Source organism: Ranitomeya variabilis, chromosome 2, assembly GCF_051348905.1.
Source record: "Ranitomeya variabilis isolate aRanVar5 chromosome 2, aRanVar5.hap1, whole genome shotgun sequence".
Taxonomy (NCBI): Eukaryota; Metazoa; Chordata; class Amphibia; order Anura; family Dendrobatidae; genus Ranitomeya; species Ranitomeya variabilis.
Genome location: NC_135233.1, coordinates 1004957330 through 1004983293, shown reverse-complemented (window position 1 = coordinate 1004983293; position 25964 = coordinate 1004957330). Strand labels below are relative to the sequence as shown.

The 25964-nt window shown below is 43.4% G+C and overlaps 1 protein-coding gene across 7 annotated transcripts in view; it reads right to left on the bottom strand.

Annotated features, from left to right (window-relative positions):
- Window positions 1-25964, bottom strand: part of LOC143808502 (saxiphilin-like) — a 119521-nt gene that overhangs the window by 74924 nt on the left and 18633 nt on the right. For 3 of the 7 annotated variants that reach the window (XM_077291239.1, XM_077291243.1, XM_077291241.1), the window contains 2 exons: window positions 10262-10468; window positions 9726-9941 (listed from right to left, as the gene is read on the bottom strand). The exons of 1 other annotated variant lie outside the window; for it this stretch is intronic. In XM_077291239.1, coding sequence (XP_077147354.1) covers window positions 9726-9941; window positions 10262-10468 — 423 coding nt within the window. Of the gene's footprint in view, window positions 1-9725; window positions 9942-10261; window positions 10469-14315; window positions 14409-25964 lie in introns of those variants that run through there. 3 more of the 7 variants (XM_077291244.1, XM_077291245.1, XM_077291240.1) reach the window with 3 other exon arrangements.

Below are 25964 nucleotides of genomic sequence, written 5' to 3'. Positions count from 1 at the left end.
CGGAATTATGATGTTGGGAATCGGGAGCTTTTGGCCATGAAGTGGGCGTTTGAGGAGTGGCGCCATTGGCTCGAGGGGGCCAGACATCAGGTGGTGGTATTGACTGACCACAAAAATTTGATCTATCTTGAGACCGCCAGGCGCCTGAATCCTAGACAGGCGCGCTGGTCATTATTTTTCTCTCGGTTTAATTTTGTGGTATCGTACCTACCGGGTTCTAAGAATGTTAAGGCGGATGCCCTTTCTAGGAGTTTTGAGCCTGATTCACCCGGCAACTCTGACCCCACAGGTATTCTTAAGGAGGGAGTTATCTTGTCAGCCGTTTCTCCAGACCTGCGGCGGGCCTTGCAGGAGTTTCAGGCGGATAGACCGGATCGTTGTCCGCCTGATAGGTTGTTTGTTCCTGATGATTGGACCAGTAGAGTCATCTCTGAGGTACATTCTTCTGCATTGGCAGGTCATCCTGGAATTTTTGGTACCAGGGATTTGGTGGCAAGATCCTTCTGGTGGCCTTCCCTGTCACGGGATGTGCGAGGCTTTGTGCAGTCTTGTGACGTTTGTGCTCGGGCCAAGCCTTGTTGTTCTCGGGCTAGTGGATTATTGTTGCCCTTGCCTATTCCTAAGAGGCCTTGGACACACATCTCGATGGATTTTATTTCAGATCTGCCTGTTTCTCAGAAGATGTCTGTCATCTGGGTGGTGTGTGACCGTTTTTCTAAGATGGTCCATTTGGTTCCCCTGCCCAAATTGCCTTCTTCTTCCGAGTTGGTGCCCCTGTTTTTTCAAAATGTTGTTCGTTTGCATGGTATTCCTGAGAATATCGTTTCTGACAGAGGAACCCAATTCGTGTCTAGATTTTGGCGGGCATTCTGTGCTAGGATGGGCATAGATTTGTCTTTTTCGTCTGCTTTTCACCCTCAGACTAATGGCCAGACCGAGCGGACTAATCAGACCCTGGAGTCATATCTGAGGTGTTTTGTGTCTGCTGACCAGGATGATTGGGTTGCTTTTTTGCCATTGGCGGAGTTCGCCCTCAATAATCGGGCCAGCTCTGCCACTTTGGTGTCCCCGTTTTTCTGTAATTCGGGGTTCCACCCTCGATTTTCCTCCGGTCAGATGGAATCCTCGGATTGTCCTGGAGTGGATGCGGTGGTGGAGAGATTGCATCATATCTGGGGGCAGGTGATGGACAATTTAAAGTTGTCCCAGGAGAAGACTCAGCTTTTTGCCAACCGTCACCGTCGTGTTGGTCCTCGGCTTTGTGTTGGAGATTTGGTGTGGTTGTCTTCTCGTTTTGTCCCTATGAAGGTCTCATCTCCTAAGTTTAAGCCTCGGTTCATCGGTCCGTATAAAATATTGGAGATTCTTAACCCTGTTTCCTTCCGTTTGGACCTCCCTGCATCCTTTTCTATTCATAACGTTTTCCATCGGTCGTTATTGCGCAGGTATGAGGCACCGGTTGTGCCTTCCGTTGAGCCTCCTGCTCCGGTGTTGGTTGAGGGTGAGTTGGAGTACGTTGTGGAAAAAATCTTAGACTCCCGTGTTTCCAGACGGAGACTCCAGTATCTGGTCAAGTGGAAGGGATACGGCCAGGAGGATAATTCTTGGGTCACTGCATCTGATGTTCATGCCTCTGATCTGGTTCGTGCCTTTCATAGGGCCCATCCTGATCGCCCTGGTGGTTCTGGTGAGGGTTCGGTGCCCCCTCCTTGAGGGGGGGGTACTGTTGTGAATTTGGATTCTGGGCTCCCCCGGTGGCTACTGGTGGAATTGAACTTGTGACATCATCTTCCCTGTTCACCTGTTCTGATTAGATCTGGGTGTCGCTATATAACCTGGCTTCTCTGTTAGATGCTTGCCGGTCAACAATGTTATCAGAAGCCTCTCTGTGCTTGTTCCTGCTCCCAGACATCTACTAGATAAGTTGGACATTCGTCCATGTTTTGTTTTTGTATTTTGGTTCCAGTTCACAGCTGCAGTTTCGTTACTGTGTCTGGAAAGCTCTTGTTGATCAGGAATTGCCACTCTGGTATTATGAGTTAATGTCAGAGTCCTAAAGTAATTTCTGGATGTGTTTTGTTAGGGTTTCCTACTGACCATGAAAGTATGCTTTCTGTCTTCTGCTATCTAGCAAGCGGACCTCAAATTTGCTAAAACTATTTTCCTGCTGCGTTTGTTGTTTCATCTCATTTCACCGCCAATATATGTGGGGGGCTTCTGTCTCCTTTTGGGGCATCTTTCTAGAGGTGAGTCAGGTCTTATATTTCCCTCTGCTAGCATTATTTAGTTCTCCGGCCGGCGCTGGGCATATAGGGATAAAAAGTAGGACATGCTACCTGGCTACTTCTAGATGATGCGGTAGTTTTAGTTCATGGTCAGTACAGTTACATCTTCCAAGAGCTTGTTCCTATAAAGGCTTATGCTAGTTCTCTGGCCATGGAGATCATGACAGTAAACCCCCGAAGGAACTTATCTAGATGTGTGGTGAGCACTTTGACCCAACAAGTGCTTTACAGAAGTTTATAATGCAGAGCCGTAAAAATAAAAAATCATATTTTTTCACAAAAATGATCTTTTCACCCCCAATTTTTTATTTTCCCAAGGGTAAGAGAAGAAATTGGACCCCAAAAATTGTTGTGCAATTTGTCCTGAGTACACTGATACCCCATATGTGGGTGTAAACCATTGTTTGGGCGCAGGGCAGAGCTCAGAAGGGAAGGAGCGCCATTTGACTTTTCAATGCAAAATTGACTGGAATTGAGATGGGACGCCATGTTGCGTTTGGAGAGCCCCTAATGTGCCTAAACATTGAAACCCCCCCACGAGTGACACCATTTTGGAAAGTAGACCCCTTAAGGAACTTATCTAGATGTGTGTTGAGCACTTTGACCCAACAAGTGCTTCACAGAAGTTTATAATACAGAGCCGTAAAAATAAAAAATCATATTTTTTCACAAAAATGATCTTTTCACCCCCATTTTTTTATTTCCCCAAGGGTAAGAGAAGAAATTAGACCACAAACGTTGTGCAATTTGTCCTGAGTACGACGATACCCCATATGTGGGTGTAAACCATTGTTTGGGCGCATAGCAGAGCTCAGAAGGGAAGAAGCGCTATTTTACTTTTCAATGCAAAATTGACTGGAATTAAGATGGGATGCCATGTTGCGTTTGGAGAGCCCCTGATGTGCCTAAACATTAAACCCCCCCACAAGTGACACCATTTTGGAAAGTAGACCCCCTAAGGAACTTATCTAGATGTGTTTTGAGAGCTTTGAACCCCCAAGTGTTTCACTATAGTTTATAACGCAGAGCCGTGAAAATAAAAATTATTTTTTTTTTCACAAAAATGATTTTTTAGCCCCCAGTTTTGTATTTTCACAAGGGTATCAGGATAAATTGGACCCCAAAAGTTGTTGTCCAATTTGTCTGAAGTACGCTGATACCCCATTTGTGGGGGGGGACCACTGTTTGGGCGCATGACAGAGCTCGGAAGGGAAGGAGCGCCATTTGGAATGCAGACTTAAATGGATTGGTCTGCAGGTGTCACGTTGCATTTGCAGAGCCCCTGATGTACCCAAACAGTACAAACCCCCCACAAGTGACCCCATATTGGAAACTAGACCCCCCAAGGAACTTATCTAGATGTGTTGTGAGAACTTTGAACCCACAAGTGTTTCACTACAGTTTATAACGCAGAGCCGTGAAAATAAAAATTATTTTTTTTTTCACAAAAATGATTTTTTAGCCCCCAGTTTTGTATTTTCACAAGGGTATCAGGATAAATTGGACCCTAAAAGTTGTTGTCCAATTTGTCCTGAGTACGCTGATACCCCCTATGTGGGGGGGACCCACTGTTTGGGCGCATGACAGAGCTCGGAAGGGAAGGAGCGCCATTTGGAATGCAGACTTAAATGGATTGGTCTGCAGGCGTCACATTGCATTTGCAGAGCCCCTGATATACCCAAACAGTACAAACCCCCCACAAGTGACCCCATATTGGAAACTAGACCCCCCAAGGAACTTATCTAGATGTGTTGTGAGAACTTTGAACCCCCAAGTGTTTCACTACAGTTTATAACGCAGAGCCGTGAAAATAATTTTTTTTTTTTTTCACAAAAATGAAATTTAGCCCCCAGTTTTGTATTTTCACAAGGGTATCAGGATAAATTGGACCCTAAAAGTTGTTGTCCAATTTGTCCTGAGTACGCTGATACCCCCTATGTGGGGGGGAACCACTGTTTGGGCGCATGACAGAGCTCGGAATCGAAGGAGCGCCATTTGGAATGCAGACTTAAATGGATTGGTCTGCAGGCGTCACGTTGCATTTGCAGAGCCCCTGATGTACCCAAACAGTACAAACCCCCCACAAGTGACCCCATATTGGAAACTAGACCCCACAAGGAACTTATCTAGATGTGTTGTGAGAACTTTGAACCCCCAAGTGTTTCACTACAGTTTACAACGCAGAGCCGTGAAAATAAAACATATTTTTTTTCCCACAAAAATGATTTTTAGCCCCCCAAATTTTTATTTTCCCAAGGATAACAAGAGAACTTGGACCCCAGAAGTTGTTGTTCAATTTGTCCCTAGTACGCTGATACCCCATATGTTGGGGTAAACCCCTTTTTGGACGCACGGGAGAGCTCGGAAGGGAAGGAGCACTGTTTTACTTTTTCAACGCAGAATTGGCTGGAATTGAGATTGGACGCCATGTCGCGTTTGGAGAGCCCCTGATGTGCCTGAACAGTGGAAACTCCCCAATTCTGCCTGAAACCCTACCCCTAACCTCACCCCTAACCGTTTACTGAACATTTTCTGACAGTCATAAGTGCCACGTATATAAGTGCCACGTATATAAGTGCCACGTATTTAAGAGCCACGTATTTAAGTGCCACGTATTTAAGTGCCACGTATTTAAGTGCCACGTATTTCAGTGCCACGATATTTCAGTGCCACGTATTTCAGTGCCACGTATTTCAGTGCCACGATATTTCAGTGCCACGTATTTCAGTGCCACGTATTTCAGTGCCACGTATTTCAGGCACTGAAAAATACATGGCACGTAAATACTTCAGTGCCACGATATTTCAGTGCCACGATATTTCCGTGCTACGATATTTCAGTGCCACGTATTTCAGTGCCACGTATTTCAGGCACTGAAAAATACGTGGCACGTAAATACGTGGCACGTAAATACGTGGCACGTAAATACGTGGCACTTAAATACGTGGCACTTAAATACGTGGCACTTATATACGTGGCCACTGAAATATCGTGGCACTTATATACGTATATACGTATATAAACGTATATTTCAGTGCCACGTATTTCAGTGCCACGTATTTCAGGTTAGGGGTAGGGTTAGGGGTAGGGTTAGGGTTTTTTGTTTTTTTCTTGTTTTCTTGTGTTTTTCTATAAAAACGCATGCGTTTTACCGCGTTTACATGCATTTTTTCACACATGTGTTTTTTTTAAAAAACGCATGCAGATAAAAACGCAAGTGTGAAACCAGACTAAAAGACGCTTTTTATAGCAAAAAAGTTTTTGCGTCTCCACATTTTGAGACCTATAATTTTTCCACATTTTGGTCCACAGAGTCATGTGAGGTCTTGTTTTTTGCGGGACGAGTTGACGTTTTTATTGGTAACATTTTCGGACACGTGACCATTTTTTATCACTTTTTATTCCGATTTTTGTGAGGCAGAATAACCAAAAACCAGCTATTCATGAATTTCTTTTGGGAGAGGCGTTTATACCGTTCTGCGCTTGGTAAAATTGATAAAGCAGTTTTATTCGTCGGGTCAGTACGATTACAGCGATACCTCATTTATATCATTTTTTTATGTTTTGACGCTTTTATACGATAAAAACTATTTTATAGAAAAAATAATTATTTTGGCATCGCTTTATTCTGAGGACTATAACTTTTTTATTTTTTTGCTGATGATGCTGTATGGCGGCTCGTTTTTTGCGGGACAAGATGACGTTTTCAGCGGTAACATGGTTATTTATATCCGTCTTTTTGATCGCGTGTTATTCCACTTTTTGTTCGGCGGTATGGTAATAAAGCGTTGTTTTTTGCCTCGTTTTTTTTTTTTTTTTTCTTACGGTGTTTACTGAAGGGGTTAACTAGTGGGCCAGTTTTATAGGTTGGGTCGTTACGGACGCGGCGATACTAAATATGTGTACTTTTATTGTTTTTGTTTGTTTTTTTTAGATAAAGAAATGTATTCATGGGAATAATATTTTTTTTTTATTATTATTTATTTAGGATTTTTTTTTTTTTTTTTTTTTTACACATGTGGAAATTTTTTTTTTTACTTTTTTACTTTGTCCCAGGGGGGGACATCACAGATCGCAGATCTGATAGTGTGCACAGCACTCTATCAGATCGGCGATCATACTTTCATCGGAGCAGGCTGCAGCTTTCATCTGCAGCCTGCTCCGACCAGGAAGTGCTCCCTGCAGGACCCGGATACAGCCCCTCGGCCATTTTGGATCCAGGGCCTGCAGGGAGAAGACGTTCGGTACGAGGTGAGTACATCACCTTGTACCGATCGTCTCAGGGAAGCACGCAGGGAGCCCCCTCCCTGCGCGATGCTTCCCTGTACCGCCGGTACACCGCGATCATGTTTGATCGCGGTGTGCCGGGGGTTAATGTGCCGGGGGCGGTCCGTGACCGCTCCTGGCACATAGTGCCGGATGTCAGCTGCGATATGCAGCCGACACCCGGTCGCGATCGGCCGCGCTCCCCCCGTGAGCGCGGCCGATCGCGTATGACGTACTATCCCGTCGGCGGTCATGGGGGCCCACCCCACCTCGACGGGATAGTACGTTAAATGTCGGGAAGGCAGCTCTAAGCAGCGTCAAACACGCAGCGTTTCCTGAACGTGGAAACATACCCATAGACTCCCTTACAACGTATTCTCCAGAACTATTTTTTTGTTTTAGCAGATATTGTTATAAAATAACAAAAGGAAGTATATTCACCTTTTGTCAGGCCCATAGATCCAGAACAGAAATCTGAGGTCGACAGGAATAGTTCCGGAAGCAATAAATGCACCATCTGGATGTCAAAGGACGGTCACAGGACAACTACTGCCAATCATAGTCTTTGACGGTGTTATGACATCAGTTTAATTAATAGATCTTGGTATTTTTTTTAAACGCATCTAGTTGTGGAACTTATTATTTTTCAAAGATCTATTGATTAAAATGTTGATTAAACTTAACTTTGTGGGAAAACTCCTTTAAAGAGGCTATTCTGATGTGTGTGTTACTAAGTGCTTGCATCCCTCTATGCGGTTATTTTCTTGTTTCTCCTGGAAATGTATGATTACAGGGACAACTTGGTGTTACCATTCACCTTGTTATAAGTGACTGTCCCTACAAAGCCTGACACCGTCTAATCAGTGTCGATAGTGTAATAGTGTTCAGGGAAGTACTCTGTTGGAGGTGGAGGTGAAAGGACGCCCAGCGTACTACACAAACATGACAGGAACACCAGGAGGGATAAGACAAACAGGTAGGAAAAGACACAACAAATAGCACTCCCCAGCTTCTCCAACAGGAAACTTTGCTGCTGCAACAGGAAAGAACACCACAGCTTATCCAGAGACAGATTCCTTCAAAGAGGTCAGAATAGAAAATCTATAACCGGCAAGGAATAGCAGTGGGTTTATATAGTGGATGGAAATGTTCTAAAACTACAAGTTCACAGCCAGAAGGGAAAAGGTCCTTAAAGGGAACCTGTCACCCCCAAAATCGAAGGTGAGCTAAGCCCACCGGCATCAGGGGCTTATCTACAGCATTCTGGAATGCTGTAGATAAGCCCCCCGATGTATCCTGAAAGATGAGAAAAGGAGGTTAGATTATACTCACTCAGGAGTACTTTGCTCTGCCCTGTTGAGGGCAGAGCAAAGTACTGCAGTGCACAGACGCCGGGAAGGGTCAGAGAGGCCCAGCGCCTGCGCACTGCAGTACTTTGCTCTGCCCTCAACAGGGCAGACAAAGTATGCCGGAGCCGGAGCCGCAGCGTGAAGACAAGAAGAGGACGTCATCGTAAGAAGATGGGAGGCCCCGGACCGGACCGCGACGCCCATTGGACCCGAACAGAACTGGGACCGCCCCTGGGTGAGTATAATCTAACCTCTTTTTCTCATCTTTCAGGATACATCGGGGGCTTATCTACAGCATTACAGAATGCTGTAGATAAGCCCCTGATGCTGGTGGGCTTAGCTCACCTTCGATTTTGGGGGTGACAGGTTCCCTTTAAGCCCTTCAGTACTGAATGACAGTGAATCCACTCCAATTCAAGGTAATAGTTAAATGGGCTCCAAGGAGGAACTGTGATCAATAAAGCATTGCGACATTCATAACCCAGATCCCCCATGGGTCCCATTAGGACATGACCCACTCGTGACACTATCAACAATGAGTTACACCCATTTGTCAAGTTGGTTATGCATTGTGAGAAGGAGTAACAGAGGAACAGTACAACATAAAGTTCAGAGACATGTCAGGAGAACTGAACAACAGTTCTCTATAATTGGGTTGTGCATGATGACAAGCTGATTCCAAGATGACATGTAGTTGGCACTCTTATTGATAAGTTTTAACAATTTAGTTCACATAAGGCAAATTGTGGAGGAAAAGAAGCATCAACTTGTAATCACTGAATATAATAGGCTGTCCATGTATAGTTCAGACATAACAGAGCTTCCAGTGAACTTGTTGTAGATGTCCCAACCTGTCTACTAGATAGATTTCCTGCACAATTCCTCTTCACAAACTCTTTAAAGTGAATCTGTCAGTAGGATCAACCTTCCTGGGCCGTCTATATTGGCATGTAGATCATAGGAAGCTGAACAAAATTATACCTTGATATATGCAATCCGATTTTTTATTCCAGAGAAGTCCACATTTTTTTTTATATATGTAAATGAGATTTTCGGAACTATGTACAGGACACAGATTTCCCGGAGAGTCTGCCTCCAGAATTTTTTGCAAATGAAAGGGGTTACCAGTGTGAGATATGGCTTCTCTCTGCTCTCCTGATCTTGCTGTAGAGCTGTGTGTGATTTTACCTGACACATTTGCAGGATTCTATCAGTGCTTCAGCTTCCTTCTCACGGGCAGACCAGGCTGTAATACAGCAGAGCTGTGAGAGCTACAGCAATTGTAATTGTTATTAGATAAACTTCAGTTCTACTGTTCTGTGTTAGCTCCATGTCTCACAGTGGTAATTCCCCCTCTCATATACAATATGCTCTGGAGACATATTCTCATGCAGATCAATGTTCGGCCCTCAGATCTTAAAAGCTCATTTAAGCATAAGTAATTGTGTATTTCTCCAGAATAAGACATTGGATTGCAAATATCAAGGTATCATTATATTCAGATTCCTATGACCTACATACCCATATAGACAGTTTAGGAGGGTTGATCTTACTGACAGATTCCCTTTAAATAAAAGTTTCTAAGTTACAACATGAAAATGTTGCGTCTCTCCATCATCCCTCCTCTTCACAGTTTAAAGACAGATTTATTAGGTTCACTTAGCTCCTATTGTCTAAATATTTTAAGGGAATACTTCAGAAATGCATTGTTGAGTGCTGACCCGGCTGGTGGCAGATGCACTGTACTTAATGTTAGCTAGTTCATCAGAATCACATGGTAGATTGGAGGCTCAGCTAATGCCTGAAATACTCTGTAGCTCCTCACCTGGTACCTCACACGTAGGGGGTGTCTGCCCCGGTCCAGTCCTTGTACCCTTTATCTCGTCACCATTCTTGGTAACACACCAACTGTATCCAGTGCTGCCGTGGAACTGCAAAGGACTAAAGTAGCCATTTTCATCACAGTCCGGTACAAAGGTTCCCAGTAAAGGTTCTGTTGCGCTGAGCACTTTATTACGTTCTTTTATGCAGAGCGTTTCACCTGATAAGACAAATATAGAAGAATTGGTGTTATTATCTGTATATTCCTGACTATATTGTAGGATGACCTTCATACCATACTTTCATCAAATATTTCTCAGCCCATCAGAGCTGATGTAGGCCGAGCTTAGATCCACCTTCTTCTCTATCACTTCAGCATACAATGACAAGGAGCCCAACAATGACATTACACAATTATATAGTCACAATGTATCAGTGATAAATCATTATAGTGACTCCGTGTAGTGATATATCTGTAATCACTGCCTGTAATAACATCGATGCACAGGGAGAGGATGGAAGGGTAAAGTAGATCCTTACCAGAAGCTTCACATGGTTTTGGCGGTTTTCCAGGGAAAGTTCTGGAAGCAAAAATTTCTTCCCCATATTCATCCACACACCAGGAGTAGACATGGGACTGCTGAGGTCGATAGTTACCCTTTTCATCACATTCCGGTACAAAAATTGTGGGTGAAGGTTTAGCACTGAGCAGTTTCTGACGTTTCTTCAAGCAGGGAGATTTGTTTGCTAAAAATGGATATATGATAACAAAGGTTTGATGAAGACTGAATGATACAAACACATTACTAGTATCAGGATTGGACTGGGGTGTCTGAAGCCCACCAGGGGAATGGATTCTAGGGGCCCACCCTACAGCTATATGCAAATATCTGTAAGCCGTTATCCTCATTATAGTGGAGCATCGACTGTAAAACACAGGTGGCTGCTGTACATCTACTGTGTGCCCCCACAACTGGAATGTACAATTATGGTATTTTACATTAATGTTCTATGGTTAAAACAAGTTATCACCGATCCATGGGCTCGACAGGATAGGTGATCGCTTAAGTCCGACCATTAGAAACTGCACCAATCGGAAGAATGAGGAAGTTTTATCCATGACAGGATACTTATCCTCATTTTAAAATGCAGCAGCAGTTCAGATGTCTGATCACAGCTCCATTAATTCTCTTTGGGGGCTTCCAGAAAAAAAAACAAGAGCAGCGCTCGCAGCCACAGAGTGAATGAATGGATCAGTGGTTAAATCGGACATACCGCTCCAGTCTAAAGGGGATAAAAGTTCCACATTCTGCCGACTGGGTCCCAGCAGTCAGACCCCCCCACCACCACCAATCATTACGTTATCACTAATTCTGTGATTTATTTTTTTCACAGGAGAACCCCTGTAAGTGCATCTCTGACGCTGTGATCCAAGTATCTAATCTCTAATGGAAATAAAAAATATTTTCCTAATTAATATCAGAGAGAACAGATGACTGCCATACACAACACAATCTACTATACAAGACCAATAATACCCCATTACAGGGAAGAAATACCACAACACCATGAACAGATCACATAGTGACTGAATAATACTACATATTACCAGCATATAGGCACCAAAATAATACCACATACAAGGAGACATACCGCCACACCATAAAAGACTACATATTTCACCACATAGTGACCGAATAATGCCACATACAGGGGATAAATACCGCCATACCGTGACCAGACCACAAATTACCACCACATAGTGACCGAATAATACGACATATAGGGGATAAATACCACCACACCGTGACCAGACCACATATTAGTGACTGAATACTACAATACTGATCATGAATACAAATCACAATACTAACAACACTGTTATTACCACCAATAACATTATACACAAGCTCTGTATATACTGTCAGTGTACAGGTAATACAGTGGTCACTGGTGACATTATACACAGGAGCTCTGTATATAGTGTCAGTGTACAGGTAATACAGTGATCACCAGTTACTTTATACACAGGAGCTCTGTTTATAGTATACAGGTAATACAGTGATCACCAGTGACATTATACACAGGAGCTCTGCATATAGTGTCAGTGCACAGGTAATACGGGGGATCACCAATGACATTATGCACAGGAGCTCTGTATATAGTGTCGGTGTGTAGGTAATACCGTGACCACCAGTGACATTATACACAGGAGCTCTCTATATAGTGTCAGTGTACAGGTAATACAGTGATCACCAGCACTTATGCACAGGAGCTCTGTATATAGTGTCAGTGGACAGATAATACAGTGATCACCAGTGACATTATACACAGGAGCTCTGTTTATAGTATACAGGTAATACAGTGATCACCAGTGACATTATACACAGGAGCTCTGCATATAGTGTCAGTGTACAGGTAATACGGGGATCACCAATGACATTATGCACAGGAGCTCTGTATATAGTGTCGGTGTGTAGGTAATACCGTGACCACCAGTGACATTATACACAGGAGCTCTCTATATAGTGTCAGTATACAGGTAATACAGCGACCACAAGTGACATTATACACATAAGCTCAGCATATAGTGTACAGGTAATACAGTGATCACCAGTGACATTATACACAGGAGCTCTGCATATAGTGTCAGTGTACAGGTAATACGGGGATCACCAATGACATTATGCACAGGAGCTCTGTATATAGTGTCGGTGTGTAGGTAATACCGTAACCACCAGTGACATTATACACAGGAGCTCTCTATATAGTGTCAGAATACAGGTAATACAGTGATCACCAGTGACATTATACACAAGCTCTGTATATAGTGTCAGTGTACAGGTAATACAGTGATCACTGGTGACATTATACGCAGGAGCTCTGTATATAGTGCAGGGTACAGGTAATACAGTGATCACCAGTGACATTATACACAGGAACTCTGTACACAGTATATAGTGTACAGTGCCTACAAGTAGTATTCAACCCCCTGCAGATTTAGCAGGTTTACACATTTGGAATTAACTTGGCATTGTGACATTTGGACTGTAGATCAGCCTGGAAGTGTGAAATGCACTGCAGCAAAAAAGAATGTTATTTCTTTGTTTATTTTTTTTTTAAATTGGGAAAAGTTTTTTCAGAGGGTCATTTATTATTCAACCCCTCAACCCACCAGAATTCTGTTTGGTTCCCCTAAAGTATTAAGAAGTAGTTCAGGCACAAAGAACAATGAGCTTCACATGTTTGGATTAATTATCTCTTTTTCCAGCCTTTTCTGACTATTTAAGACCCTCCCCAAACTTGTGAACAGCACTCAAACATGGTCAACATGGGAAAGACAAAGGAGCATTCCAAGGCCATCAGAGACAAGATCGTGGAGGGTCACAAGGCTGGCAAGGGGTACAAAACCCTTTCCAAGGAGTTGGGCCTACCTGTCTCCACTGTTGGGAGCATCATCCGGAAGTGGAAGGCTTATGGAACTACTGTTAGCCTTCCACGGCCTGGACAGCCTTTGAAAGTTTCCTCCCGTGCCGAGGCCAGGCTTGTCCGAAGAGTCAAGGCTAACCCAAGGACAACAAGGAAGGAGCTCCGGGAAGATCTCATGGCAGTGGGGACATTGGTTTCAGTCAATACCATAAGTAACGTACTCCACCGCAATGGTCTCCGTTCCAGACGAGCCCATAAGGTACCTTTACTTTCAAAGCGTCATGTCAAGGCTCGTCTACAGTTTACTCATGATCACTTGGAGGACTCTGAGACTGACTGGTTCAAGGTTCTCTGGTCTGATGAGACCAAGATCGAGATCTTTGGTGCCAACCACACACGTGACGTTTGGAGACTGGATGGCACTGCATACGACCCCAAGAATACCATCCCTACAGTCAAGCATGGTGGTGGCAGCATCATGCTGTGGGGCTGTTTCTCAGCCAAGGGGCCTGGCCATCTGGTCCGCATCCATGGGAAGATGGATAGCAGGGCCTACCTGGAGATTTTGGCCAAGAACCTCCGCTCCTCCATCAAGGATCTTAAGATGGGTCGTCATTTCATCTTCCAACAAGACAACGACCCAAAGCACACAGCCAAGAAAACCAAGGCCTGGTTCAAGAGGCAAAAAATCAAGGTGTTGCAGTGGCCTAGTCAGTCTCCTGACCTTAACCCAATTGAAAACTTGTGGAAGGAGCTCAAGATTAAAGTCCACATGAGACACCCAAAGAACCTAGATAACTTGGAGAAGATCTGCATGGAGGAGTGGGCCAAGATAACTTCAGAGACCTGTGCCGGCCTGATCAGGTCTTATAAAAGATGATTATTAGCTGTAATTGCAAACAAAGGTTATTCCACAAAATATTAAACCTAGGGGTTGAATAATAATTGACCCACACTTTTATGTTTAAAATTTATAAAAATTTAACTGAGCAACAAAACTTTTTGGTTTGTAAGATTTATGCATCTGTTAATAAATCCTGCTCTTGTTTGAAGTTTGAAGGCTCTAACTTATTTGCATCTTATTAAACCTGCTAAATCTGCAGGGGGTTGAATACTACTTGTAGGCACTGTATAGTGTGCATGTACATGTAATACATTGACTCACCGGTAACGTCTCTAGTTGAAGTCCTACTTCTTCGCATTTCTTCTTCAGCCAGCACAGACCGCCATCACTTCTTCCAGCCAGGACTCATCTTTGCAAAAAATAACATACAGTCCTCAATAGCTGATCACATCCAGAGCACTTTCCCCACTTTTTCCCTGAATTCTACACTATGTCAGATGAAGAAAAAATGCAATGTAGTGCCACCCCCCTTTTGTTCCCTCCATGGAAAACAGTTTCCTAAAAAGTAAATTATATTACAGTAGTAATAATTTCCCTAATTGGACCCTAAAGAAATTATGCTCCCCACTTATCACCATAAACTAATATAGCATGTTCCTCATTTTGGCCACCAAACATTAATTAAGTCCCTCATCCTGGCTCTTTATTTAATAAACTCGCCCATCCTGGCCCCCTTTATTTAATTATCTCACCCAGCCTGGCCCCCTTTATTTTATACTATGCCTCAGCCTGGCCCCCAGATATCCATCCTGCCCCCAGCTATCCATACTGGACCCCATATGTCCCTTGTCCTGCCCCCCATACATCTCTCCTGGACCCCCATATATCCATCCTGGTCCATTGTCCTGGCCTCCCCCCATAAATCCTTCCTGGCTCCACCATATATAAATCCTGGTCCCACTTATATATGCAGCCTGGCTCCCCCATATATCCATCCTGTCCCCACCTAGCCCCCATATATATGCATCTTGGCTCCCCCATATATATACACTGCTAAAAAAAAATAAAGGGAACACTTAAACAACAGACTATAACTCCAGGTAAATCAAACTTCTGTGAAATCAAACTGTCCACTTAGGAAGCAACACTGTTTGACAATTAATTTCACATGCTGTTGTGCAAATGGAATAGACAACAGATGGAAATTATTGGCAATTAAATCAAGACACCCTCAATAAAGGAGTGGTTCTCCAGGTGGGGATCACAGACCACATCTCAGTACCAATGCTTTCTGACTGATGTTTTGGTCACTTTTGAATGTTGGTTGTGCTTTCACACTCGTGGTAGCAGGAGACAGACTTTACAACCCACACAAGTGGCTCAGGTAGTGCAGCTCACCCAGGATGGCACATCAATGCGAGCTGTGGCAAGAAGTTTTGCTGTGTCCGTCAGCGTAGTGTCCAGAGGCTGGAGGCGCTACCAGGAGACAGGCCAGTCAGACTCTAACCTGACAGGCCCTCCATGTGCTCACCAGAGGTAGCCTGACTGCCATTAGGTACCGAAATGAGATCTTCAGATCCCTTGTGAGAACATATGCTGGTGTGGTTGGCCCTGGGTTCCCACTAATGCAGGACAATACCAGATCTCATGCGGCTGGAGTGTGTCAGCAGTTCCTGCAAGATGAAGGCATTGAAGCTATGGACTGGCCCGCCCTTTCCCCAGACCTGAATCCGATTGAACATATCTGGGACATCATGTCTCGCACCATCCACCAACGTCACGTTGCACCACAGACTGTCCAGGAGTTATAGGATGCTTTAGTCCAGGTCTGAGAGGAGATCCCTCAGGAGACCATCCGCCGCCTCATCAGGAGCATGCCCAGGCATTGTAGGGAGATCATACAGGCATGTGGAGGCCACACACACTACTTAGCATCACTTCCTTGTCTTGAAGCATTTCCACTGAAGTTGTATCAGCCTGTAACTTCATTTTCCACTTTGATTTTGAGCATCATTCCAACTCCAGACCTCCGTGAGATATTGGTTGTGATTTACATTGATCATTTTTAGTTTTTTTTGTTCTTAACACATTCCACTATGTAATGAATAAAGATTTACAACAGAAATATTTCATTCAGTGATATCTAGGATGTGGGATTTTAGTGTTCCCTTTATTTTTTTGAGCAGTGCACATATATATATATATATATACATATATATATGTACCGTATATATATATGTATCCATCCTGGCTCCCCATATATATCCTCCTGGCCCCCATACATATCCATTCTGGCCCCCCATATATATGCATACTATTCTCTTGTCCTGCTTTCCCCATAAATCAATCCTGTCCCCCCCATATATCGATCTTGGACCCTCATATGTATGCATATATATGCATCTTGGCTCTACCATATATCCATTCTGGCTCCCCATATATATGCATACTGGCTTTCCCATATATATGCATCTTGCCCCCCCCCCTATATATCTGCATCCTGTTCCATGGTCCTTCCTCACCCCCATAAGTCCATCCTGCCCCCTGACCCCCCCCCCCCCCGTAAATATATGGATCCGGGTCCTTTTTCCTGCTCCCCATATATCCATCCTGCCACCCCCCTTATATCCATCCTGGTCCTTTTTTCCTGCCCCCCATATATCCATCCTGCCGCCCCCCTTATATCCATCCTGGCCCCTTTTCCTAGCTTCATGGAGAGACCGAGAGAGACAGGCAGACAGAAGATTCCTCTTACCTTCCTGCGCTCCCAGCGCCGGGCGGTGTCCTCTTCCTCCTCTGCAGGTCTGGCGCGCACATAGTAAAATGGCTGACGACCTAGCGGAGGCAGACGGCTGATGTGCGCCCGTCACATGCGGCGCATGACCCCGACGTCATATGCCAGTATTGATCGGGAAGTGTGACGTTGCGGTTCAGGAAATGACCGCTGCGTACGCGCGCCCCTGCACGTTCTCTGTCTGTGCTTTTAAAGGGCCCGCAACCCTAAAAACTGCAGAATTTTTTAAAATTATTTTTCTCCTCCTCTCCATTTTCCCACTACCAAGGGCCAACCAAGGATTTCCCTGATACCCCATCAGGCCAGTCTGACCCTGACTAGTATTGTACATCTTCATATTTATTGATAAGTATAAGGTATCCTGTAATTACTACTTTAGGGAAGAAAGATCCTCAAATAATTCAGATTAAAAAAAAAAAATCAAAAAAAAAATCAGATGACTGATAAGGTTGTAATTTCATTTTTGATGGGAATTTTTTGTACAATATAAAACTTAATACAGAGGTGTATAACCTGTGTGCACTGCTGCTCTATTGTACTCTGTGTATGCAGGAGCAATGCTTTATATAGAATTCAGTAGGAAACCTTGGGGACAAACAAAAGTACAGAGGAGGAGTCCAAATATGAATTTCCTTTAAAATGGTTACACTCAATGATTGTTGTACAGTGAAGAGTTAAGGAAAATGTTGATGCTGGCAAGGGATAACTAGAAAAGGCAGGATCCCATACCTCACACACAGGAAACAAGTCTCCATGTCACCTCAGATTTGACACTCCACTTCAAACTCAGGAATCAGCATTCAGACTCCTTCAGGTGTGACTACTTTGATCCCACAGTAGATGCACTTTTCAGTCACAGAAATAAGTCTCTTTGCTCTCCCCCGGATGGTGCAAAACCTCACCTTCTCTGCCTGTAACGGCAGTACTCTCATGAAGGTGAGCTTAATTTCTTTACCTGGAGCAAAATACAATAACTGAAGCTTTGGCTGACACTTTTTTGCATACTTTCCTGTGTCTCTAAAGCCCCCTCATCCCTGCTTACTAGCCATCTATGATGCAGTTATTTCACTGCTCTTCTGCACAGCTTTCTTTTTTCTGCCACTCTGCCATTTGCATGTGTCTCACCTTTCTTGGTAGGACAAGTAACCTTGCATGCCATTTTCATGACAGACGTGCAAATCTTTTTTTTTTTTTTTATTTTAAAACAATTTTTAACACAAAACTTGGGTATGCCAAAAATAGAGACATGTTTTACTCTAGAAAAGTGTAGTACAGATCTTGATAGATTCCCCCTAATGTTTTTCACCAAAAAATGAAATTGTGTCACTATAAGGATATAATAGTAAATGTTATAGGTACTAAAGATGGGTCATACATAGGGGTTTATTCTGAGGAGTATGCCTTATCCCAAACTCTTGCCCATATTGTTATTCACCTTTGCCTTTGGGTTAGTACAGGATAATCAGGTAATTATATTACACACACACACACACATATATATATATATATATATATATATATATATATATATATATATATATATATATATATATATATATATATATTTATTTATATATATATATATATATATATATATATATATATATATATATATATATATATATATATATATATATAAACAGGGGTTGGACAAAATAATGGAAAAACCTAACGTTTTGGCATCATAATCTTCGAACATGTTATAAACATGCAAACCGTGACATATGGTAATGTTTTGTAGTTGATTATTTGTGTTATGTGATATGTGTATGTAAATTAACTGTTTGTTTTGCATAATTGTAAGAACATTGATGAGAACCTGATACCAATGGCAGACCTCTCTGATTTTCAAAAAGGCTAAATTGTTGGTGCTCGTATGGCAGGCGCTAGTGTAACACAAACTGCCCAAATGCTTGGCGTGTCAAGAGGTACTGTCTCCAAAGTAATGACTGCATTTGAAAGAGAAGGAAAAACGTCCGCAGCAAAGCAGAAGTCCGGACGAAAGTCAAAGTTGACCGAGAGAGACCGTAGGACTCTAAAGCGAATTGTGAGAGAGGATCGCAAGACCACGGCTCCGAAAATCACTGCTGAGCTCAATGAATACCTACAGAACCCAGTTTCCACGAAAACTGTTCATCGGGAGCTGCAGAAATCTGATCTCCACGGAAGAGCTGCAATTAGAAAACCGCTGCTCTCAATGACAAATGTTCCAAGCGTTTAGAGTGGTGTAGAAACCTCCAGAATTGGTCCCTCGAGCAGTGGAAACATGTGATATTCTCAGACGAATCATCGTTTACCCTATTTCCAACCTCCGGCCGAGTGTACGTTTGGAGACAGCCCAAAGAAGCATTCCATCCAGACTGCCTTCTCCCAACCGTAAAACATGACGGAGGTTCTGTGATGATCTGGGGTGCTATTTCTTGAGATCCACCGGGCCAATGATATCCCTTCATGGAAGAATTAACAGCCAAGATTATTTAGGCATTTTGGGCAACCAAGCGCATCCAATGGTTTAAGCACTGTTCCCGGAGGGGAACGCCATCTTTCAGGATGATAACTCACCAATTCATACAGCTAGAATCGTTAAAGCATGGCACGAGGAACATTCTAATGAAGTTGAGCATCTCATCTGGCCCCCACAATCCCCAGACCTCAACATTATTGAGCATTTATGGTCGATTTTAGAGATTCAAGTTAGACGTCGATTTCCACCGCCATCGTCACTCAACGAACTGGAAGGTGTTTAACTGCAGAATGGGCTAAAATTCCTTTGGAAACAATTCACACCTTGTATGAATCCATACCTCGGAGAATTGAGGCTGTAATCGCCGCAAAAGGAGGACCTACACCAGATTAAACTAACTTTTGGTGATGTTTCCAGGTGTTTCCATTATTTTGTCCAACCCCTGTATATATACAGTGGGGCAAAAAAGTATTTAGTCATTCAGCAATAGTGCAAGTTTCACCACTTAAAAAGATGAGAGGCGTCTGTAATTTACATCATAGGTAGACCTCAACTATGGGAGACAAACTGAGAAATAAAAATCCAGAAAATCACATTGTCTGTTTTTTCATCATTTTATTTGCATATTATGGTGGAAAATAAGTATTTGGTCAGAAACAAAATTTCATCTCAATACTTTGTAATATATCCTTTGTTGGCAATGACAGAGGTCAAACGTTTTCTGTAAGTCTTCACAAGGTTGCCACACACTGTTGTTGGTATGTTGGCCCATTCCTCCATGCAGATCTCCTCTAGAGCAGTGATGTTTTTGGCTTTTCGCTTGGCAACACGGACTTTCAACTCCCTCCTAAGGTTTTCTATAGGGTTGAGATCTGGAGACTGGCTAGGCCACTCAAGGACCTTGAAATGCTTCTTACGAAGCCACTCCTTCGTTGCCCTGGCGGTGTGCTTTGGATCATTGTCATGTTGAAAGACCCAGCCACGTTTCATCTTCAATGCCCTTGCTGATGGAAGGAGGTTTGCACTCAAAATCTCACGATACATGGCCCCACTCATTCTTTCATGTACCCGGATCAGTCGTCCTGGCCCCTTTGCAGAGAAACAGCCCCCAAGCATGATGTTTCCACCACCATGCTTTACAGTAGGTATGGTGTTTGATGGATGCAACTCAGTATTCTTTTTCCTCCAAACACGACAAGTTGTGTTTCTACCAAACAGTTCCAGTTTGGTTTCATCAGACCATAGGACATTCTCCCAAAACTTCTCTGGATCATCCAAATGCTCTCTAGCAAACTTCAGATGGGCCCGGACATGTACTGGCTTAAGCAGTGGGACACGTCTGGCACTGCAGGATCTGAGTCCATGGTGGCGTAGTGTGTTACTTATGGTAGGCCTTGTTACATTGGTCCCAACTCTCTGCAGTTCATTCACTAGGTCCCCCCGCGTGGTTCTGGGATTTTTGCTCACCGTTCTTGTGATCATTCTGACCCCACGGGGTGGGATTTTGCGTGGAGCCCCAGATCGAGGGAGATTATCAGTGGTCTTGAATGTCTTCCATTTTCTAATTATTGCTCCCACTGTTGATTTCTTCACTCCAAGCTGGTTGGCTATTGCAGATTCAGTCTTCCCAGCCTGGTGCAGGGCTACAATTTTGTTTCTGGTGTCCCTTGACAGCTCTTTGGTCTTCACCATAGTGGAGTTTGGAGTCAGACTGTTTGAGGGTGTGCACAGGTGTCTTTTTATACTGATAACAAGTTTAAACAGGTGCCATTACTACAGGTAATGAGTGGAGGAAAGAGGAGACTCTTAAAGAAGAAGTTACAGGTCTGTGAGAGCCAGAAATCTTGATTGTTTGTTTCTGACCAAATACTTATTTTCCACCATAATATGCAAATAAAATGATAAAAAAACAGACAATGTGATTTTCTGGATTTTTATTTCTCAGTTTGTCTTCCATAGTTGAGGTCTACCTATGATGTAAATTACAGACGCCTCTCATCTTTTTAAGTGGTGGAACTTGCACTATTGCTGAATGACTAAATACTTTTTTGCCCCACTGTATATATATATATCCCTTGCTGATTTTGTAAGTTTGCCCACTGACAAGGACATGGACAGTCTATAATTGTAAGGGTAGGTAAATCTTATCAATGAGAGATAGAATATCCAAAATAAAATCCAGAAAATCACATTGTTTAAATTATATAAATTATTTGCATTTTGCAGTGAGAAATAAGTACCGTATTTGATCCTTCTGGCAAACAAGACTTAACACTTGGTGGCAAAACCCTTGTTGGCAAGCAAAGCAGTCAGACGTTTTTGTAGTTGATGATGAGGTTTGCGCACATGTCAGGAGGAATTTTGGTCCACTCCTCTTTGCAGATCATCTCTAAATCATTAAGATTTTGAGGCTGTCGCTTGGCAACTCGGAGCTTCAACTCCCTCCTTAAGTTTTCTATGGGATTAAAGTCTAGAAACTAGCTAGACAACTCCATGACCTTAATTAGATTATTTTTGAGCCACTCCTTTGTTGCCTTGGCTGTATATTTTGGGTCATTGTCTTGCTGGAAGACCCAGCCACAACCCATTTTTAATGTCCTGGCGGAGGGAAGGAGGTTGTCACTCAGGATTTTAGGTACATCCATTCTACCATTGATGCGGTCAAGTAGTCCTGTGCCCTTAGAAGAGGAAAACCCCCAAAACATAATGTTTCCACATCCACGCTTGACAGTGGGAATGGTGTTCTTTGGGTCATATGCAGCATTTCTCTTCCTCCAAACACGGCGAGTTGAGTTAATGCCAAAGTCCTTAATTTTTGTCTCATCTGACTACAGCACCTTCTCCCAATCACTCAAAGAATCATCCAGGTGTTCTTGGCAAACTTCAGACGGGCCTGCATATGTGCCTTCTTGAGCAGGGGGACCTTGCGGGCACTGCAGTATTTTAAACCTTTGTTACCAATGGTTTTCTTGATGACTGTGGTCCCAGCTGCCTTGAGATCATTAACAAGATCCCCCGTGTAGTTTTAGGCTGATCTCTCACCTTCCTCATGTTCAAGGATACCCCACGAGGTGAGATTTTGCATAGTGCCCCAGGTCAATGTCGATTGACAGTCATTTTGTACTTTTTCCATTTTCTTACTATTGCAGCAACAGTTGTCTCCTTTTCACCCAGTGTCTAATTTATGGTTTTGTAGCACATTCCAGATTTGTGCAGGTCTATGATCTTGTCCCTGACATCCTTATAAAGCTCTTTGGTCTTGCCCATGTTGTAGAGGTCTTTTATATAGGTTTCTATGTAAAACAGCTGTCTTTAATGCAGGTAATGAGTTGATTAGGAGCATCTAACTGGTCTGTAGGAGCCAGAACTCTTAACGTTTGTGTGGCGCCCTAGGGTCCTGATCGTCACAGTAGCATTGCTTTCCTCACAGGGACAGTGATGTTACGCTTGAGGGCAAGAAGGGATAACTGTAACCAGGTAACACAAGCATGCAACACATTCACACTCCAGGCCACCAGGGGGAGCTTTTGATCCTATTGACTAGGTGACTCCCCATATATAAGGTAGTTTGGAGGGAAAGTTAGTCAGTTCCTGTCAGAGAGACAGGGGAAGGAAGCAGAAAGATGTGTTAGAGAGAGAGATTGCCAGAAGGGAGCTTGTCGTGGAACATCAGCTGAGGCGAAGCTGGTACAATAGGAGAATACTTGAGCAGACGTGGGGGTCTGCAGGTCCTAGCAGAAAGAGGAAACTGAGAAGGAAAGAACATCGTTCAGTCTTGCCAGGAAACAGACTGGATCAGTCTCAGGCAGAAGAGGGTTTATGGAGCTGTGTAGCCGCAGTGCAGCAGTTCCCGGAAAGAGACATTCAAGAAGCCTAATTGATTGCAGTAAACGTGCAGGAGAGCAAAGCACAGGAGAAGATATCAGGGGGAGACCAGCCCCGAGCAGGCTGTCTCCTTCTGAGGCGCGGAGACCGGTAGCCGGAACACCGATGGTGTAAGGACCTCTATGACTTACATCAGAGACCGGCAGGACAGCAGAACTCCAAGTTACCTGTCCGACCTAAAACCCAGGAGGCACAGTGGCACCCCTCAGAGGCTGGGGCGTGCTAGAGTTCCTATAAACTGCCTCAAGCCACCAGTCATACGGGTTATGTCCTATCCTATCCGGGGGACAGAGAGAGAGATAACATCTGTGAGCACCTTATGTGAAGCCATAGGCAGTAAGGGACTACACCAAAACGGCGCTAGAGGAAGGCTTTGATATCCACCTGGATAAGGGGACTCCTAACTTGCCTCCAAGTTGGCCGGACCCTGCCTGCCCTGTGATCTGGTGCCCTGGACTGTGGATGCCTGAAGTCGACAGTAAACAAGGTAAAGAGACTGCAACCTTGGGTCCTCATTCTTTTCTGCGCCTTTCACCATCTTCCATCTATACACCAGGAGCCCTGGGGATACACTTCACCTGTGGGAAGTTATACCATCTAGCTGCCATACCATCACACCAGATGACCCCTTAAAGCAGCATCGGTCCCCACTGACCGAATACGACAGGTGACGTCACGAACATAAACTTTATTCCCTTTAAAGATCTTTCCTTTTTACATGGGCCACGGACCGGGTCGCCACCGTGACATCCCCCTGTGAACTGCAGGACCCGGTACAAAGTACCCCACGGCCCTGGTCAGGCGACTCACTTGGTAGGGTATCAAATACTTATTTCTTACTGCAAAAAGCAAATAAATTTATACAATGTGATTTTCTGGATTTTATTCTTGATATTCTCTCTCTCAATGTTAAAATTATAGACTGTTCATGTTTTTGTCAGTGGGCAAACTTACAAAATCAGCAAGGGATCAAATACTTCTTTCCCCCACTGTATGTATATATATATATATATATATATATATATATATATATATATATATATATATATATACACACACAGGGGTTGTATGTGATATGTGTATGTAAATTAACTGTTTGTTTTGCATAATTGTAAGAACATTGATGAGAACCTGATACCAATGGCAGACCTCTCGGATTTTCGAAGAGGCCAAATTGTTGGTGCTCGTATGGCAGGCGCTAGTGTAACACAAACGGCCCGAATGCTTGGTGTTTCAAGAGGAACTGTTTCCAAAGTAATGACTGCGTTTGAAAGAGAAGGAAAAACATCCGCAGCAAAGCACAGGTCCGGCCGAAAGTCAAAGTTGACTGAGAGAGACTGTCGGACTCTAAAGCGGATTGTGAGAGAGGATCGCAAGACCACGGCTCCGAACATCACTGCTGAGCTCAATGAACAGCTACAGAACCCAGTTTCCACGAAAACTGTTCAACGGGAGCTGCACAAATCTGGATTCCACGGAAGAGCTGCAATTAGAAAACCGCTGCTCTCAATGACAAATGTTTCCAAGCGTTTAGAGTGGTGTAGAAACCTCCAGAATTGGTCCCTCGAGCAGTAGAAACATGTGATATTCTCAGACGAATCATCGTTTACGCTATTTCCGACCTCTGGCCGAGTGTACGTTTGGAGACAGCCGAAAGAAGCATTCCATCCAGACTGCCTTCTCCCAACCGTAAAACATGGTGGAGGTTCTGTGATGATCTGGGGTGCTATTTCATGGAGATCCGCCGGGCCAATGATATCCCTTCATGGAAGAATTAACAGCCAAGATTATTTAGGCATTTTGGGCGACTAAGTGAATCCAATGGTTCAAGCACTGTTCCCGGAGGGGAAAGCCATCTTTCAGGATGATAATGCACCAATTCATACAGCTAGAATCGTTAAAGCATGGCACGAGGAACGTTCTAATGAAGTTGAGCATCTCATCTGGCCCCCACAATCCCCAGACCTCAACATTATTGAGCATTTTTGGTCGATTTTAGAGATTCAAGTTAGACGTCGATTTCCGCCACCATCGTCGCTCAAGGAACTGGAGGGTGTTTTAACTGCAGAATGGGCTAAAATTCCTTTGGAAACAATTCACACCTTGTATGAATCCATACCTCGGAGAATAGAGGCTGTAATCGCCGCAAAAAGGTGGACCTACACCAGATTAAACTAACTTTTGTTGATGTGTCAAGGTGTTTCCATTATTTTGTCCAACCCCTGTATATATATATATATATATATATATATAAATATATATATATATATATATATATATATATATATATATATATATATATACATACATACATACATACACAGTACAGACCAGACTGTGCAAAGCAGTCATCAAATCAAAAGGTGGCTACTTTGAAGAACCTAGAATATAAGACATAACAAAAAAGTGTGAAACAACTGAAATTAAGTATATAATTCCACATGTGTTAATTCATAGTTTTGATGCCTTCAGTGTGAATGTACAATTTTCATAGTCATGAAAATACAGAAAAATCTTTAAATGAGAAAGTGTTTAGCTGAGGCTCATGGCTTCAGTGATCTAGAAACCCAGAAGTTGTTCCTTCAGCACAGGTTGCAAGGAAGTAGCAGTCAATTTAAATAAAGGGCTGGGTTTTTAGTGGACGACCATAGAGTAGATGGGAGGATGTCCACCTTATCTCCACCACAGGGTGTGGTCTGGGGCTTAAATAGCTGGCCTCTAGAGGAAGTAGTGGTTCAGTGTCTGGATAGAAAAATCCAGAGAAGTGTTTGTGCCTGTGTTAAAGGACCTGAACCGTGGACCTTGCTAACCCTGAGTGGGCTGATCC